The sequence below is a fragment of the Pan troglodytes genome, chromosome 4, assembly GCF_028858775.2.
Source record: "Pan troglodytes isolate AG18354 chromosome 4, NHGRI_mPanTro3-v2.0_pri, whole genome shotgun sequence".
NCBI lineage: Eukaryota > Metazoa > Chordata > Mammalia > Primates > Hominidae > Pan > Pan troglodytes.
Window position 1 is genome coordinate 122,476,195 of NC_072402.2, and position 19,514 is coordinate 122,495,708.

At 39.9% G+C, this 19,514-nt stretch overlaps 1 protein-coding gene across 8 annotated transcripts in view; it reads right to left on the minus strand.

Annotated features, from left to right (window-relative positions):
• ZNF608 (zinc finger protein 608) overlaps positions 1-19,514 on the minus strand; it is a 115,414-nt gene that overhangs the window by 88,088 nt on the left and 7,812 nt on the right. The window contains exon 1 of one of the 8 annotated variants that reach the window (XM_054684565.2): positions 3,488-3,677. The exons of the other annotated variants lie outside the window; for them this stretch is intronic. Within the exon in view, the coding sequence (XP_054540540.1) occupies positions 3,488-3,568 (81 nt within the window). The 5' untranslated portion in view covers positions 3,569-3,677. Of the gene's footprint in view, positions 1-3,487; positions 3,678-19,514 lie in introns of those variants that run through there. 8 annotated transcript variants of the gene reach the window in all.

Genomic DNA, 19,514 nt, shown 5'->3' on the forward strand with positions numbered 1-19,514 from the left:
CATCCATGCCCTCAGGGGTTCCAGGCTGGCAGGGGAGACATGCGCTCACACACCACAGAACAAAACAGCAAAAGTGTAGATAAACGACATGTGTTTCCAGAGCAATAAATAGAAATGGGGGAAATTACAACTGTTTTGGAACAGTAAAGATAGTCAGACAACATAACCAAGAAGCAACTAAGGCTCAGAGCCAGTAGCTGTTGCCCAAGGGTCATAAAAGAACTCAGAGCCAGGCCGGGCACAGTGGCTCACGCCTGTAATCTCAACACTTTGGGAGGCTGAGGCGGGTGGATCGTCTGAGGTCAGGGGTTCAAGACCAGCCTGGCCAACATGGTGAAACCCCATCTTTACTTTAAAAATACAAAAATTACCCAGGCGAGGTGGCGGGCGCCTGTCATCCCAGCTACTCGGAAGGCTGTAGCAGGAGAATTGCTTGAACCAAGGAAGCGGAGGTTACAGTGAGCCGAGATCGTACCACTGCACTCCAGCCTGGGCGACAGAATGAGACTCTGTCTCAAAAAAAAAAAAAAAAAAAAAAGAACTGAAAGCCAAATCATCAAGTGGGACCAGTCCCCCAATTCCCAGTTCTAGAGCTTCTCTCCCTGGATCATGACCCAGGTAGAAATCAAGAGTAAAAGGTCTGCAGGAGGGAACAATCTACCTAAAGGCCACATGTGGCCAACATCAGCAGGACTTATTGGCTACCTCCACACTGAGAGCACAAGAGCAACATGGCAATTTTCTGAAGCCCAGCTGACTAGAAGAGATGACCTGCATAGATCAGACCTATAGCAGTAATACTTACAACTTCATGCTTTATACACTCCCAAAACGTTTCCCCCTGCCTCCATGGCAATTATCTACATTCTACTAAACCAAAATGGCTAACTAAGCAAAGCTATGGCTCATCTTTACTACTTAAGCAATTCATTTGTGCAGGGATGTTTCTGCCCTAGGATTCTGGGAAACACCAGTAAGTGTATTTACTGGCTGTAAATATTCCTAGGGCTGGAGCTGCAAATCATTAGTCCTTTTGCCTCCCATTTGACCAAGTACACTAATTAACCACCTGTAAAACACCTTAATGAAGTCATATTTAAAGCAATACTGTGATGATTTTTCTATAAATAAGAACCCTTAACACACACACACACACACACACACACACACGCAAGAAATTCTAATAACCATTCCTAACATCTCCCTTTTGAGAAAGGGCAGGGAGGTGGGGGTTGAGGGTTGGAGAAGATATCTTCAAATAAGCTATCTGAAGCTTTTGCTAAATGCACACAAAGAAGCCAACCTTTAGAGTTGGAGAATCAGAATAGGGGTTAGGAGGCCTGAGACTGAATATCTGTGGAAATGAAAACAATTAAGCACTCTTCGGGTAATTCAGATGCACAGCTATGATTAAGAAATAATATTTATATTAAGAGTTCAATAATTCTGTATACTGGATCAAAAATTATTTAAGTAGAAATACGACCCCCAAACCCAAGAAGGTATGTATCATAACTTCCAGTTAAAGACCATAAAAATAGTTCAACTACCATAAAAGCAGTAGGAGACTTTTAAAAAAAAAATTTTTTTTTTTTTTTTGAGACAAGGTCTTTCTGTGTTTCCCAGGCTGGAGTGCAGTGGCACGATCTTGGCTCACTGCAGCCTCCGCCTCCCCAGTTCAAGCAATTCTCGGTTCTCAGCCTCTCAAACAGGTGGGATTACAGGCACGGGACACCACTCCCAGCTACAAGGTTTCTCCATATTGGCCCGGCTGGTTTTGCATTCCTGGCCTCAGGTGATTCACCCGCCTCTGCCTCCCAAAGTACTGGGATTATAGGCGTGAGCCGCGCCCTGCCTTATAGTCAGATTTATAATTCATTGCCTTTTATGGCTAAGGGGTTTTGTATTGGTTTAGGGAGACATTTCTTACTCCAAGGTTAATAAATAAAAATTTTTGGCTGGGCACAGTGGCTCACCCCTGTAATCCCAGCACTTTGGGAGGCCAAGGTGGGTGGATCACCTGAGGCCAGGAGTTCAGGACCAGCCCAGCCAACATGGTGAAACCCCATCTCTACTAGAAGTACAAAAATTAACCGGTCATGGTGGTGGGCATCTGTAATTCCAGCCACTCGAGAGGCTGAGGCAGGAGAATCACTTGAACCCAGGAGGCAGAGGTTGCAATGACCAGAGATCGTGCCACTGCACTCCAGCCTGGGTGATGGAGTGAGACGCTGACTCAATCAATCAATGAATCTGACTATACAGTTTAAGATATTTGCACGGAGTAGGGGGAGGAACAGCATAAACAGAATCAAACGACAAATGAAGAGATGGGAAAAAATATTTGCAAAGCACATAAAAAAATTTGCAAAACACATGAAAAAATTATATATTTAATTATTATACACTGAAATACTTTAAAATCAATAAGAAATGGCCAACAACTCACTAGATAATCAAAGGTTATAAATTATCAATATTTAGGAAAATAAATACAATGGCTTGTACACATGAAAAATGCAAATTAAAATAATAGATTACTATCAGATTAGCACAGATTAAAGCCAGAAAATTATAACTCACAGTATTAAATTGTAGAAATTACAGGCAATTCATGTTCCACCATTGCTGGGAATGCAAACGGATGCAATCAAGTTGGGGGGCAATTAAATTTTGAAACACACATGTGCAAAGATGTTCAAAGGAACATTTTAAAGGTGCAGATCAGTTTCTTTAATATGCTGTGATTTGTATAAGGGGACAAAAATATAAATATATATTCTTGAACATACGGGGACTATTTCGAGGACATACAAAACTGTTCAAAATAATTGGCTCTAGGGAACAGTCTGGGGGGCATAAGGGGGAAGTAAAACCTACTTTTCATTATATAACATTTTAGTGTAGTTTGAACTTTTACCAATTTCTGACCTCTTTTTTTAATTTAAAAAAAATAGTCAAAAAGTAATAAATGCAACTAATTTCTCAGGGCTCTGGACCAGTCTCCTAAGTAGGAGACATGTTCAAACCCAGGGAGTATGCAAAGAGTGCAAGAAAAAAAAGACTGGCATTTCTATTTATATTATTACCTCATCATTTCCAATTTTTTGTTATTTGTAACTTTAGTAAACATCAACTATATTAATTCAACAGCACGTGTGTGTGTGTACACAACCAGAGACACCTGGAAAACGTTCTCTGGGGAAAGTAATACTCTTTCAATTAATGTCTTCAGAGAAAGGTACCATTTTGTCCACTCTCGGAAAAAGGACTCAGTATTTACGATCTTGCATGTGAAATCAGTTAATATAATTCACACGGGGTAACATCATCTCCCTCAACCACTGAGAAATGAGAATGAAATCAAAAGCCAGAGGTTAAGCTTAGGATCAGTTCCCACACACTGAGATACGTTTAGAACTTAAGTCACAGCCTGTCCCTCCTCTGCGCAAAGCCCCCCAGTCTCTCCCACCTTTCTGAGTCTTACTTGGTTCTGGAAGGCTCTCTGGAGCCTGGCCTCAAGCTCCATCTTAGATTTCATCTTCTGGAACTCTCCTCTCTCCCTCATCCAGCTTCAGTCACTCTGGTGTCTCCTCAAACACACCAAATACACTCTCCCTCTCCCCAACCCCCGGGGGGATTGTACACAGGTCCTGAGTCTAAAAAGTTCCCTCCACAAGGGGGCCAAATGGCTCCTAACTGTACTCAGGTCCCTACTCAAACATAAACAAATAAAATTCTTCTTTTCCACCATCTCTTTCTACCACCTTCTCCTGCTTGATTCTCCCTTATAGCACGTAACGCCAACCAAAATATATTTATTTGTCTGGAATAAATTTGAATATAAGCTTCATGATAGCAGAGACTTGGTTTCTTCACTACTGTACCTCCAGGACCCAGACTGTGCTAGGCATATAATAGACATTCAAAAAAATGTTTGCTGAGGAAATATTTTTACTAGGTATTTTTGCTGGGTAAACAAAGTAAGGAATGAATAAAGGAATGAACAAATGAAAGAACAGATTGAGACCTGCTTTTATACCTCCCCCATTCTAATTATTTTTGCTGTCAGAACACAAAATGGCCAAAGCTTCTAAACTGTAGGAGGAGGCAAGGAAATGAATATTTAACTGCTGTCTATGACGTGTATTTTTTGTAATCCCTTAACACAGCAACAATACCCTGCACAGTGATAAAATGAAAACGCTCTAGTTTTTTCCTAGAAAAAACTGTACCACCCCTAAATCTGTACATATTCTCTGACTTTCTCCTGTTATAATGGAGGACTGTCCTAGCTCCAGAGACCCATGGATGCACCCTATTTCAGGACACTGTCTCCTCTCTCTCTCTAGTATGGACAGCTCTTCTCCACCCCTCTCTCATCATTCCCATCAGCATACAAACAGGCTGTGAGAGTTCTCCACTTTAAAAAATGACAGATATTCCCTGATCTCTTTGCCCCTTACAGAAAAGGGTGCTATATTCATAGTGTCCTGTTTTTTCTCACCTCCCACAAAAAATCCAAGCACTCTAATCAAACTTTTTATTTCCCCATCACTACCCTTTACCCCAGAAACGATTTGTGCTAATGTCACCAAAAATCAATTCTGAGTCTCATTTTAACCTGACTTCTTGGCAGCAATTGACACAGCTGATCACACCTTCCTTGCTAGAATTTCTTCCATTGCTTTCCAGAAACACCAGACTGGCTGGGTTTTCTTCCCCCTCAATGGACACGGCGCTGGCTCCTACTGCTCCATAGCCCACCTCTGGGCCCTAGTCTTTTCCATTGGAACTAACTCTAGAGGTGACCTCTTCCAGCCCAATAACTTTAAAGCCCACCTATTTGCCCATAGGTGTCTCCAGCCCTGGCCTTCCTGTGGAAGGACCATAATCACTTGGCAGCCACAGGATATATCAAAAATGAGTCACAACTCTTGATTTCATCCACCTCCAAAATCCAGGTATTTTCCTTAATTCTCATTCTTTCACAACTCCACATATATCCATATCCTCATTATCTCAGGACAACGTGACCATTTCTTGCCACTTCCCACCACTTCCATGCCTACCAAAGAAGCCTATCTTCTCTCACCAGGACCACTGAAAAAGTCTTGCAACTGATTTCCCTTGTCCTCTTCTTGCCTCTCTACAGTCAATTCTCCACACAACAGTCAACAGTAAGATTTGTTTAAAAAAAAAAAAAAAAAAGTCACTGCCTTGCTCAAAATTCTGAAATGGTTTCTCATCGCATTCAAGCTAAAATCCAAATTCCTTACCATAGCCTACAAGGCCCTGCATGACCTGGCCTCTGCCCAACTCCGAGTCCAATCTGGACGTGGGCTGTGCGCCCAACACATATGTGTTACCTGAGTGGATTTAACAGCATGTGCAGTCGGTCAAGAAACAGACTAGGAAGCATCTCCAGACAAAAAAAAAAGTGCAAACATCCAACCAACTGGGATTCCGGGCTTTGGATCCTCTCTCAATTCAGCATCAGTTGCTGTATCTGCTCTTTCTCTCCCATCTCAAGCTTGTACTTAACACAGGCCTCTACCCTGTAACAGAGCTTCAAAATCACAGTGAGATCCTACACTTCAACTTCATCCCTTTACCTATAGTTCCTAGCACCAAAGGTCTTACAGTGACAGCAACAGAGTTTTGCAACAAGTGGGCAAATCTCCTCCAGTAAATTTCTTCTCCACTGTGTTCTAAATGTGCCAGGATTTTCAATAGAAAATTTCACAACCCTGTGCTCTGTCAACTCTAAAACCCTCTCCTCTTCCCAAGTCAAGGCTTCAGAGGAAATAAAAAAGTATCACTGCTTATACAGGCTGTACTGAGTTTATCACATCCATTATCTTTCTGACTTCTGTCCTTGGGATTCCAGTTGGTCTTGACCTTGTATAGCCGCCCTCACAGTATCTTTGTCAGTTTATGCATACTACTTCTATTATTTCTCTTTCTCAAATCAATTTCATTGGGTATGTTAGAAATATGCAGAAATTCTAGAAATGAATGTATATGTAAAAAGATATTAACAAATATGGAAAAAAGAAATATATAATATATATACTACTCTCAAGATGGTATCAATCCTCAGGATCTCATTTTCTTATTAGGTCCTTATTGAACTTCACTTCTTAGTTATAAAAGTCCCTTAAAAAAAAATCAGACCAAAAAAAAAAAAAAACCACACACATCAGATACAGCTTCAGCCTCATCAGTTGTATCTTGTTGCCAGCTCCAGGTATCTTTTTTTTTTTTTTTTTTTTAAGACGGAGTTTCACTCTTGTTGCCCAGGCTAGAGTGCAATGGCATGACCTCGGCTCACCACAACCTCCATCTCCCGGGTTAAAGCGATTCTCTTGCCTCAGCCTCCCAAGTAGCTGGGATTACAGGCATGTGCCAACATGCCTGACTAATTTTGTACTATTAGTAGAGACAGGGTTTGTCCATGTTGGTCGGGCTGGTCTCGAACTCTCGACCTCAGGTGATCTGCCCGCCTCGGCTTCCCAAAGTCCTGGGATTACAGGGGGTGAGCCACTGTGCCCGGCTCCAAGTATCTTAAGAAACATCTGTAAAGGAGGTTCTCTCCAAACACAGCTTTACAAATAGGCAGAAGAGATGACTGCCCAAAGGTGTGATTTAAGACACCAGGAAAGCTCTTATGCCTCTCCTCCTATCAGACCAGTCCTTACCTTTGAAATCCATACCTTGGTCTTGAAAAGTCGACTCACGATGGGATTGAGGTGCTATCTTAAAATCACCTTAAGGGTCATTCAATAGGTTGGTATTGGAGGGCAAAGCTCTTGATAAATGGAGAAAAAAAATAGGCTTTAGGTGGATAGGAACATATCAGAAAGATATTTTCAGGAGGAATTTAGCCAAGGGGATCAAAGCAAAGATCACCTCTGCTTTGGGGTGGCTGACATTTTGTTTATCTAGCTCTCCCATGCTACTGGCAATAATAGCCTCACAGACATGTACAGTACTCACTCCTCCACAGGAAGCACCTTCTCTTGACCTATCTTACGCAGATTTTCCATAATCTGAAAATCACTATCCCAACATGTCTGGCCTTCTGCTTATCTTCGTTACCATGCAAGACAACCTCAAACTCGTTCCTTAGCCATTTTTAAATGCTGAAGACTCAATAATCAAATATGACAGCAATTGATATATGATAAATACATATACATTTAGCTCATTCTCTATAGTTCCTGAATATTATTAAATATGTTGATTTATAAATATTTGGGCATATTTCCACTCTAGTGCAAGAAATATATCCATGTTGCTTGCGTTGTAGACTCTAGTACCATAAACCCCACCCACTTAAACAATGCCGACTTTATCAACAGCCCCATAACCTCACCTTCTGTCCTATTTCCTAAACCCCATGACACATCACTCTTCTTTCTCTTCTTATAATTCCAAGTAACATAAATAAAATTCACTATAGAACCCTATTAGCCCACCAACTTCAAAAGCTAATTTATGGGCCCAAGATTTAGGTCAGCAGTATTCTAACTCTACAAAAGGGGAGGAGACCAATTTCTGCCCTTTAAGCGCTCATCTGCACAGGAAGCAACCAGAAGGAGGAGGTCCCTGAGTCGCTTTAAAAGCATCAGTTCTGATTACCGTACTCATTCTGGCATGGCCATCAAATGCAAGAAGTGTGAAGAAGAAATGGATGCTGTTTTAAAAGAAGGCTCGTCCTGACACGGCACACTGATCACCATCTCACTGTCCCTTTCACAAGCTTACTCCCTCTTTGAGCTTCACAGCTGCAGTTTGGGAAGAACAGGCTAGCCCAGGCCTCCAAGAGCATCCCAGAGAGGAAGACCAGCCAATGGAGGTCCTGAGTGAGAGGGACATTTGCCCTAATGTTTGGTGAGATACCTAACAATGCCCCTAAACCAAGGATAGCGAGTGGCAGCAAAGTGGTATCACACTGGAGCGGAAACCTATTCTGAGCCCGGGAGAGGCTAAACACTCACATTTAGGAAACACTTAAGAACAGAACATAGTAAATCCTTAAACATTAAAAATTACCCCTCTTGTAGGTTGTATTGGTTCGTGCTGTTACAACAAATTCTTTAAGCTGTTCCTTGACTGTAAATACTGTACTTCTATATGTGTATATGTTTAAGTATATATATCTATGTGTGTTTATAAATATAAAATATACATATATGCTATATTTAGTGATCTGTGGTTACTTTTATTTCTTTTTTGTTGTTTACTTGTTGTTTCCCGCACTCCCCCAAAGGGTACTTTGAAATCTTTCCAGTTTTTACAATTAAACCTAACCATCTGGACAAAAATCTTCACATTCACTAAATTAGTCACAGATTTTGTGGGTAAGCTGAGAAAGTAAATGCTATGCTCAGTGCTAGGATTTAAACCACATCTACCACAGCAAAACACTCTCTCTCCAATAATCTCTCCAATTATGCACGCACATTCAGGCTCAAATAACATGGAAGCAACTACACCTCACTGCACAGATTTGTACAATTAGTATTATTCCTTAGATCCTGAAGCAACAACAAATCCAAAGTAAAATTATTCAAAAAGCTTTCAGAATTTATTTTACAGACAAAAGATAAAACAGTACCTATTTTTTCACCACCATTTAACTTCCTCCTACTACTGGTGTGTGCTGGCAAGCTGCTCACCAAATGCACAAGTGATTTGAAGAGATCTGTGTTTATGTGTTAAACACTGGCAAAAATGTGATTTGAATACATAGGGCATTTTCTAGATTTTTCAAGTGTAAAAAGCCTTCCACCCTCTTCAGAGTTTACTGTGTCAAAAAAGGAAAATTTAACATGTTTAAGACCCAATATACTTACAGAGCTGAAATCCAACAAGGGCAAGTGATTTCGTGTTGTCATCCAATCACCAGTATATAGCTATAGATATTACAAAATTTCTATCAGTCTAAAACTAGACAGGATTATCTGCTGGAAGTAACTCTTGCAGATGTACTGACTCCAGGTAAATGGAAAAGACTGGTTTTTACAAGGAAATAATGTACAGGAATTTATAGCAGGCTTACGGATGCAAATGCTAGTGTTTCAAAGGAGACTTTAAGCCTTTAATGTGAGCTAAGATAGAGAGTATTAGACTTTGGTGTAAACAGGTTTATAGAAATCATTTTCAGAGTGTCTTAGGTTGGCATTTTTCCTTTCACATTTTATATGGGCAACAAAAAGGATCCACGTCTGTAGTATACAGAACAGGTTAGAGAGGAGAAGCAAGAGACAAGAACTCTTGTTAATATTAAATTTTGAGGGGCCGAAAGCTCAGCACTTACTCTCCATTCTTTATGCTACATGTGAGCACATATTAAACTTACTGAAATAAATTTGTATTTCGGGGGGTTGTTTTTTAAATCCTCAGAAGCATTCATAGAGTGGAGGCACTGACAATTTGGTAAAAAGCTTTCTTTCCCGGAAGGATTAAAACTGTAGAGCAATTTCAAGATTGCAAAGCTTCTAGGCTGTCACAAATATTAAGAGAAGCCATGTTTATCTTTGCACTTTTGTTTTGGTTTGCTAAGTAAACCTAGACTGAGCATTCAGTCAACCAAAGAAATCACATGTAGGTGAGCATCTGCAGGTTTTCCTACTGGTAAGACATGATTTTTTTTTTATAACTTTAAAAAGATGTGTTTACACAAATTTAGTCTACTTAGTGACTATGGCAGTGTTATTGTTTTTTGGGTTTTTTTGAGACGGAGTCTCGCTCTGTGACCCAGGCTGGTGTGCAGTGGCACGATGTCAGCTCACTGCAACCTCTGCCTCCCGGGTTCAAGCGATTCTCCTGTTTCAGCTTCCTGAGTAGCTGGGGTTATAGGTGCGAACCACCACGCCTGGCTAATTTTTGTACTCTTTTAGTACAGACGGGGTTTCACCATGTTGGTCAGGCTGGTCTCGAACGCCCGACCTCGTGATCCGCCCACCTCAGCCTACCAAAGTGCTGGGATTACAGGCGTGAGCCACCGCGCCCGGCCAACTTACACAAGATTTAAAAGTTTGGAGTTTTAGGCCAGGCGTGGTGGCTCATGCCTATAATCTCAGCATTTTGGGAGGCTGAGGCGGGCAGATTACCTGAGGCCAGGAGTTCGAGACTAGCCTGGCCAACATGGTGAAACCCCATCTCAACTAAAAATACAAAAATTAGCCAGGCGTGCTGGTGGGTGTCTGTAATCCCAGATACTCGGGAGGCTGAGGCAAGAGAATCGCTTGAACCCGGGAGGCAGAGGTTGCAGCGAGCCGAGATCGTGCCACTGCACTCCAGCCTGGGCGACAAAGCAAGACTCCATCTCAAAAAACAAAAAAAAAGTTTGGAGTTTTAGACATTAACAGAAGTAAAATCCAGTCTCTTTCCTCACTAATATGGAAAATATTAACAGGAAAGAATCAGGAATGAGCAATAGCACATTAAAAAGTAAGTAGCAGTTTGACAAAACTGAAACTACTTAGACCTAATTTTTTACACTCTCTTTGCTCCCCAATTCCTACAATCCTCTTGTTCACCACCCCTCAGAAGAAATAGATCTATAAAATGAAGCTATCAGCCATTATTTGGATTCAAAAATCATGCCATTTCAAAAGGATCATGATACCAAAATAATAAATAATACCAGAACTTAAAGCTAGGAGAAAAACAAAACAAGATCACCTAAAGCCAATTAAGATATTTAAAAGTTCAATGTATCAAATATGCATCAATAAACAAATGATTTTAATGTTACAGAAGAAATGGGCTTTTTCATGGCATGCATCCTGAGTTATCAAAAAGAGAGACAGTTTATACACAAAAGAGCAGATTAAGATAAAGGGTTTCACTCCCAAGATTAAAGTAAAAATAGAAACAGTGAGTTGAGGAGTGTTTAGAATGATACTTCTAGAAAATAATGCTAGATCTTTCCAGAAACCTATTTATTCACAATAAGATTAGAAGGACAAACTGCAACTACAACATGGACAAATGCCATGATTTCTGGTCTTCTAGTCCTTAGGAAAGGGGTTTTTTTGTTTGTTCAAAAAAAAAAAAAAGACATACTGACATTCAGGCTGCCAGGCAACTGCTTTTCCCCCTCCAAAACTGCTGTACCACTTCACTGCTGTTGCTGGAGAGTCCCTTTCTATTCAGAAACAGGGCTACTAACTAATGAAATCATGGGGAATTTCTATAAATGGTCCCAATTATTCAAGAGAATGCATTGTCTAGGGCCCTTGCAACAAAAGCTCTACCCCAACCACCCTCTTTCCCACACACCTTTCTTCTACTTTTTACTCCCTAGCTCCACCACTACCATTCCTCCTTAAGTGAGCAAACAGGAAGATTCAGCAAGTCTTCTAGCCCCTCTCTCAGCTAAAAGAACCTTGAGAGTTTTGCTTCCTGACCAGGGAGCACAGAAATAATCTGCCTCCCCACCTTCTTCCCTCCCTCTATACAGCTTAAAAGATGCACTTGGCTAGGCAGTTCTCTCCATTAAACAATTCATTCTTCTTTTGCCTTCTTTGTGAAAAAAAAGGGTAAAAACAGCTGAGCATGATCACAAAACATAACACTGGGCATTCAATTTCTGTACCTTACGGCCTCATTCTTTCACCTCATCCATAGGATTTGGCGACCAAGTAAATCTTAATCTGCAAACAAATGGTTTGCTCTCCAATTAAACCATTCATTCTCTCTCTCTCTCTCTTTTTTTTTTTTTTCTGTTTGGCGGCTACCCAACCCAAAGACTTCTAGGTTCTTCCATTATTTAGCTCTCCCAATGGTTAAAAAGCAATAAGCTCATTTGGAGTTTATAAAACTATGCACCATCAACAAAAGCATGTAATGCTTCCAAGATGCACAGTGGCTTCTACAAGCACAATGAGGAGCTGTGTGTAGTCTCCCCCCAAACAAAAATGCCCAGGCCCCAATTAAGCACCCTGGGGGCTTTCAAAGCAGTTATGCTAAGTTGCAAATACAGCAAGATCCACTTGAACTCCAACTGTCTTGTGTGCTTTTCCTCCCAAGGTAGGGAAAAAGCCGGGGCAGACTGACCTCATTAAAGGGTAATTAGTGAACCCCAGGACTTCAGGGGCTACCACAATCATTGCTATTGTGAGCGTTTCACTACAGGGCCACTAATTTTTTCATTTTTTTAACCCAGGAGGTCTCTGCAATCTGAAGGCCCAACATTTTAAATTTTTAAGGATTTCAATCTGGCTGTTTTTTTCTACTACTAGTCATTGAGTAAGAAGAAAGGAAGCAATACAAAGAGCACTGCGACTTCTTTTGTGGAATTCTGGCATATCTAAAAATAAGTTTTTAGAAAACCATTTAAATAACATATACCCTATACATCTAAGAAATAATTTTGAATAGCTTTTGTTGAAACAAAATGAAATAAATTCTCCACCTCCTGATTAGAGATTCAAAGTGGCACATAAAAGAGCATTAGAAATCAATCAATATAGGGTTTTATGATTATATACGATAAAGATGTTTAAAAAAACTCATGCATCCATTTACATGTGCAGTTCTTACTCAGAAACTAATACACAGTGATGTGATCAACATAACCACTTTACCATCAATAAAATCCTTCACACCTCTTTAAAGCCCATTATTACTGTTGATATCAATCTGCCAAGATGCTTGAGGACTAAATTCTACTATAAAATGCACCAGTAAATTTTGCTGTTTACATTAAGAGTAGCACCTTTTCACAAATACTAATCCACTGCCTTGGTACTAAAATTCTCCAGTACTTGAGAAAGCAGTCTTTAAGGCAAGTAATAAAATGGTTGCTTAACTTGACATTCTCAGCAACCAAGATTTAAACAACTCTAATATTTACATATAATCAGGGGGATCAACATCTTTGTTAAAAAAAAAAAAATCACTGAAAGAGAGGAAATGGAGTTGGGGTGATGAGTGATGATCACCCTCTAAACAGAACCACCCCAAAGCCCAGAGCTAGGTCCATTCTCCCAACACTGGCGTACGGAGGGACTGGGAAGACCAACGTCACGGGAACCCACCTACTATACTGATCTCAGTACAACCACCCCAGCCGCTCGCTGAGGGAAGGTGTGCTCCAGAGACCTACACAAAAACTTGGGTACGCATTAATGCCCACAGTAACTTATTTAATGCTACCCTTAGATTTGTGCCAAGCCAATTAATCACTCAATTCGTTTATTTGGGTTTACAGCTTTTGAATATTGAATGAAAGAATTTAAACGTGTGGAACAAAAGTCTTTGTGTTTTGGCCAAAGGATACTTAAACTATATTTAGAAGGAAATGTGTCTGTATATTTCTCTTTTATTAAAACACTGCATAGGGACCGTTCCTTAGCCAAACATCCTTGTTTTATTTTAGAAATACTACAAAATTTATTTGCATTACTTAAACATATGCAATACATTTTGGGAAATCTTGAAAAGATGGAAAAGGCTTATTAAGTGATGGGGGGCAACCACAGTTGCTTTGTTTTGTTTTAATGTACCCAGTATATTCGGCTTTCGGGAAAAAATGCAAATCCTGGAAGTCATTCCAAACAGTTGGAAACTCTTCCTCTTAAAGTAAATCCAAGGGCTCAAAAAATAAATATTCAAGAGCATTAATTTGTTTCTAGATGTGTGCGTGCAAGTAAAACAGCAGTCATGATGTGGAAATTTCAGTCACATTTTGCAACTAATTGGAAGCAGATTAGAATTCTGCCTCAGGGGAACGTTGTCAAACTAGAAGCTGGAGCAAATGAAGAAAGAGGTGAAGGCGTCGTGAAGAGCTGACAGATTTACAGCGCTCAGGGCCATAAACGGGTCCCCGGCGGGAAGAAGGGCGCGTCCCCGGCTGCACGCCCCCGCCGCCCCGTCGGGAACGCGCAGCCCCGGGCCCGAGGTGCCAGCGGCCACGCCCCCAGGAGCTCAGGGCCCTCCATCTGCTCCCATAGCGAAAACAATAAACGGACCTGCTGAAGAAACCAGTGCGACTGATAAGATAGAAAACCTGCACACTGATAAACTGGAGGATGCAAAAGTCAAAGGGAGAGAAGGCTTCTTTACTTTAAGAATGGGGGAAGGGGAGAGCAAAAGAAAGCAGATTGTGGAGGATAATACAGCAATGGAGTAATGTTTGGAAACAGCTGCTCCCTTTCTACTTCAGTGTCTGGCATCTGCTGCGGCATCATGGGAAAGGCTGGTGAAAGATTTGGGCAGGGAATGTAAATGGAGACAATTGACCAAATGGAGTTGGATGCGGAGAGGCTCAACTGCTCTGTTTTAACATCATGTTGCTCCCTTTTGGGGGCAGAAACAAACAATATTACTTAACTCAAATTACACCTTTAGAGAAGTTTAAAAATTTGGGAATACGAATCGCTTTTCAATTACTGAAGATGTCAAACGATACAAGGGGATAAAATCTAGCTGCAGCCTCCACTTCTCAAAATGTTGAGCTCATCTTCCACACATCTTCACAGAAAAGCTAAAAGGAAGTAGTTTCCTCTGTGTTTCACTTATTTTGAAAAAAAAAACATGTTTAATCACCACTGCTTACTTCTTAACTGGCTCAAGGGATAGTTTCTATTTGTTTTGCCTATTTTCCCCTTCGTTGCAAAGATTCAGCTCTAATTTCATTTCCATCACAAAAGAATTGGCAAATAACTAAAGCACGGGAACACATAACTAAAGTGCGGCTGTGCTAGTCATAAGCCTATAATAAAGCACAGATTTGATAGCATTATCCATGTACTGTGGTGAACCACACACAAATAAACAGTTCTCCATGAAGAATGAAAACCCAAGGCTTCAACCCTTCCAGTTCAAACATTTTTGTTGTTTTTAACATGAGCCATCCATAAAATCAGCCAAGGAAGTGACAGGAAATCCAGAAGTAATCTGGTCTGGCTATGCACGCTTTGGAAAAAAAAGTTAGAAGATGCTTTCCAACTCATCCTGATGATGTCTGAGGTGAATAATGGATAAAACTGTAAAATCTAGGTACAAAAACAAAAGGTACTTTTATGCCAGCTGAATCCAAACACATGATGAGTGTAGTTTTAAAAAAAAAAAAAGTACATTTCCTCCAGCATGGGGAAAATTTTCTAACCTAACTAGGAACAACTTAGACACAACCTTTGAACCTTCAGTGACTAATGCGAAGGACAAAAAGGTGTACCAAAAGCGGCCAGAGGGCCAGATGTGCTTTCCCTAAGAAACTAAACCAGGAGTTTTCTTTAATCAAAAGGACAAACAGTGACTTCCAGGAGTTTATGAAAGTGTGACCAATTGGAACTTTGTCGTCTGTTGCTAATTGAGGCATATAAAAGAGTCCACTTCTTAAAACATACTACTAACACTTTTTTTAAAAATTCTCTGCCACATGACAAAAACCAGAATCGAGTTGACTGGTAGAAGATCAGTGCAACCAAAGACCAAGCTATTATTTCAAACTGTCAGGGGAAGGCAGTAAAATTGCTACCAGGTCTCCTTAAGTTACCCTTCAATAAAAAGAAGCCATCAGGGAAATAAGAGGAAAAGAAAACACATCAAAACCTTAAAAGTCCCTTTAAGTAAAATTATACGTCTGTGGCACCATGCCATCTGCTCTCTGGTTAGCATAATAAGCCAATTCCACAACCTAAATATCTGCTTTCTGAAATCATTATGTACAACACAAAATATAATCAATATATTTTTACTTGCTTTTTAAACTGTAAAAGCTACATTCATGTGGCATTATTATTGGAATATGCCTAAATGTCCCTGTAGACACATTTTTCTTAAGGTGCTAGCTGACAATGAGGATTCCCAGGAGGCAGAAAGCTCAGTAGTTGGGTTGGAATAGTCACAGTGAATAATAATCAAACTAGGTCGGGGGGTGGAAATGAGAAAGAAGAGTAAGTGGCTTTGAAAAATCCACAGAAGTATTTGTTCATCATTTCAAACCTATTTGTTCTAACTGAAACACCTTTTCCTTTGAGTTCTCTATTACGATTACAATATATACCTTTAAGTTTTCATTTAGTTTCACTGGGGGGAAAAGCCTTCTGAATACCAGATGGGATCCCTGTGGTTCAAGGCCCACAGACCTAGCAAAATATAAGTATTTGCTTTGTGATCATTTCAGTTCTTAAGGCAAAACCCATCATCTTTTCTACTACATTCCCAAAGGTATTTCTAAGAAAAATTTAGCAAATATGCAAAATTCAGCTTTAGGAGCAAAGTCTCACTTTGGATATGCAAGAGGTTGCATATCCTTTGAGCTCTCAAAATAACATTACAAACAGCCCAACTGCTGGTCAATCAACTATGAATAGTTTAACAACCTTTCATTCAGTTGCAAAGGCTTTGTTCCCATTGCCAAAACCTTGAGCTTAAATTAAAAAGAACTTGTGACAGGGAGCAAGTAGTCACTAGTGAAACTGCAGTTGGGAGAAAGAATTAGACACAGAGGGAGAGGTCCATATATTCTGCAACAGAGTGGAACGTAAAACCAACAGTGAACATTTTTTAAAGAATACAGCCCATACTAACTAAATACTCCCAATCCAACATCTGTATATGCAGTTACAACATTTATATACACACACCTATGAAATACCAGTTACAGGGCACCAATATCATACACATATTACTTACTCTCTAATGACAATCTAAGTCATCACTGAGGCAGGGAGCTCACCTGTTCTCCATCCCTTTAATCTTCAATGACTACATTAGGAGAGTATTATGATCATTTATCAACAAGAATCCTAGTGAAGAAAGGTTATTTTCCCTAAGATGTTGCTAACAAGGATAGCCCAGTATTTCCTTAGTTCTGACTTCCATATAACACAGGAATGTAATACAAGTAATTTAGGAATAAACTGTTTTGTATTCAAGCAAAACCCTTGATGTTCAGATTGCTGGCAAGTTCAGAGGGCTGGCAATCAAAACTATGTTGTGCTGCAGTAATTACTATGAAAAACTTCCAGTGCTTAATATTAAAGAATAGAATAACATGATCCTGCCACCTCTTCTACACCTCTAGAGTGTGTTCAACGTGGCAATTATCTTCCTTCAAGAAGCAGAGAGTTTAAACTGCATTGAAACTCAATTATACTCATGACTTTTGAAAACATACACTCCGAGTCAGGTTTCATCACATTCAAATCACTGCACAATATCTTATGAAACAGATTTTATCCCCCTCCCACAAGACATCTTCAAGCATAAAAATGACTTATTTTCAGCTCTGTACCCACTTTTCACTTCATTAAAGTAGAGGGGTGGCTGAGCAATGCTGAAAGACAAAGAAGGATCTCAACTGATAAAAACAATTCAACGTGCAGCTCTCCCACACGTCATTACCCAGGCAGCCTAGAGCTGCCACCACGTTAAAAAAGCAGATCACACACTTGTTAACAAAAAGCACATTACTTTGCTACTTTTAAGAATGCAAAGAACTAGGAGTAGTAGATTTATGATTTAAGTGCTTGTGGCTAAAATAGCTTTCCAATTATCAAGGGCCTCTTAGGAAGAGCAAGAATGCATTATGTGTTAATGACCACAACCAGGGGTCCCTTTCTCGACTCTTTTGTCAGAACCCAAGCAGATCCTCCCCGCAGCTTCACCATTAACATGTCTGTTTCCTGTCAGGCCACTCAGAGATAATGTCATTTATCTCAGGGAGGCACAAGCCCAGTCATTAGCTTCAATAAAAGACCTCAAACAAAGGCCGGATAATGTTTTACCCAGGGCTCTAACTAAACCCAGAACCAAGATTCTTAGTGTCTAAAAGTCAAGGACTCAAAAGTTACCCTTCCTTAAAAGGATATTTTCCTCATTATCAACAATCCTAACTTACAGCTCTGAACAAGAGCAAGGTCTATGTATAGTAAACACCAGTCCACAGCAATATCACACACAATTAGATTAACTGATAAACGCTGACCAGAGTTGGCGTGAGAGCCTTTTCCCCTCCTTGCCTCCAGGGGGAAAATTGACAGAATAATTCAAGTACTGACTAAATAGTCAGCTCTTTGGAAAAGCTGACCGCTCATTGTGATTGCCTGCAGGAACTGTATAACCATTATAAAGTGTTCAATGGCTGGGCTTCTGGAAATCTTTTAAATAAAAGTGGAACTGGTTAAAATAAATGCAGGAACATGTGTTTTCACAGTGTTGCTCATATTACTGCAATTTCAAGTTTCTATGAAGTACCAGGTGAACTTTTTTAAATTAAAAAAAAATACACGCGCACACACAGACACCGTCGAAATTGGAGCAAATCACAGCCATTCAATCCCTCTTTTTCATGCTGAAAACGAAGAACAGATGGTACTTTCCATGTTGTTTGAATCTGGTTATTGAACACCTCTGTGGTTAGGGAGATTTCTGCTTAGCACTTTCGGCATACATTTCATTTACTAACTATAAAATGCTGCTTAGGAAAAATAAGTCTTTATAACAGTCTAATTAAAACCATCTTGCAGCCAAGCAATTTCACTTGAAGAGCATTCTTAACTTCATGACATTTGGACTATCAATCCCTCCCCCCACCGTTTTTTACAGACTATTTGCAAAGTTATTAAAAGTTGCAAAACATTATTTATCTCCTATAGGACAATCTTGATCAGTTATGCATATTCCTTCTCTCTCCAGCAAAGCAAACGGATTTCACACCCCAAAGTCAGAATTCAGTGATGGGTCTGATTACACAAATACCTAAGTTCCATGTGTTCTTGGGGAAAGGGCAGCCCCTCCCTCAAAAAGCCCTGTCACCCTGTGAGGAGGCCTATAGAAAAGTAAGGAGCTGGATCAATGCTGATTGGAAGCCACCCTTAGTTACCAACATTTTTAACAGCTAAATCTCTTATGTAGCTTTCAAAACAGTTTGCTGTCCAACAACAATGGACTCTGTTCTTTAATTATAGCAAGTGACCCCTCTGCCCTTTTATTTCACAGTAGATACACTACACTCTAGGCAGAATTCATATGGGACACTATATTTGAAAAAAAAAAAAAGCATAATGTCCACAAAACTCATTAATCAAAATATGTTCTTAAACTGCTCACACTCACTTAGAAAATGTGCCAGAATTCCCTGGTGAAGTATAAAAAGGCCTCTACAAAAGAATAAAATAAAATGAATGATATCCTTTATGGACAGGTCCATTTGTAGACACCACCTTTATGACCAGGGCCATCTTAATGAAAGCAATATGATATTACAGAAATAATTCTCTTCCCTGAATAGGTATTGAGACACAACTATATGACCTCTGTGCCTTTCACTTCTGTTTAAGTATCAGCCACTTTTAGGATTTTTGAGTTTTTGTATATATTTTTGAATTTTCCAGAAATCAAATAAACCCATCAACTTTACATATAAACTGTTTATTTATAAAGCCCAGCTGAATGCCTCCCTATCTGATAAGTCAAAACTGTAAGATGGCTAGGAGGATACATAAAGAAGAGCTTTAATACAAGGCTATTATGCTTCACAAGAAAGG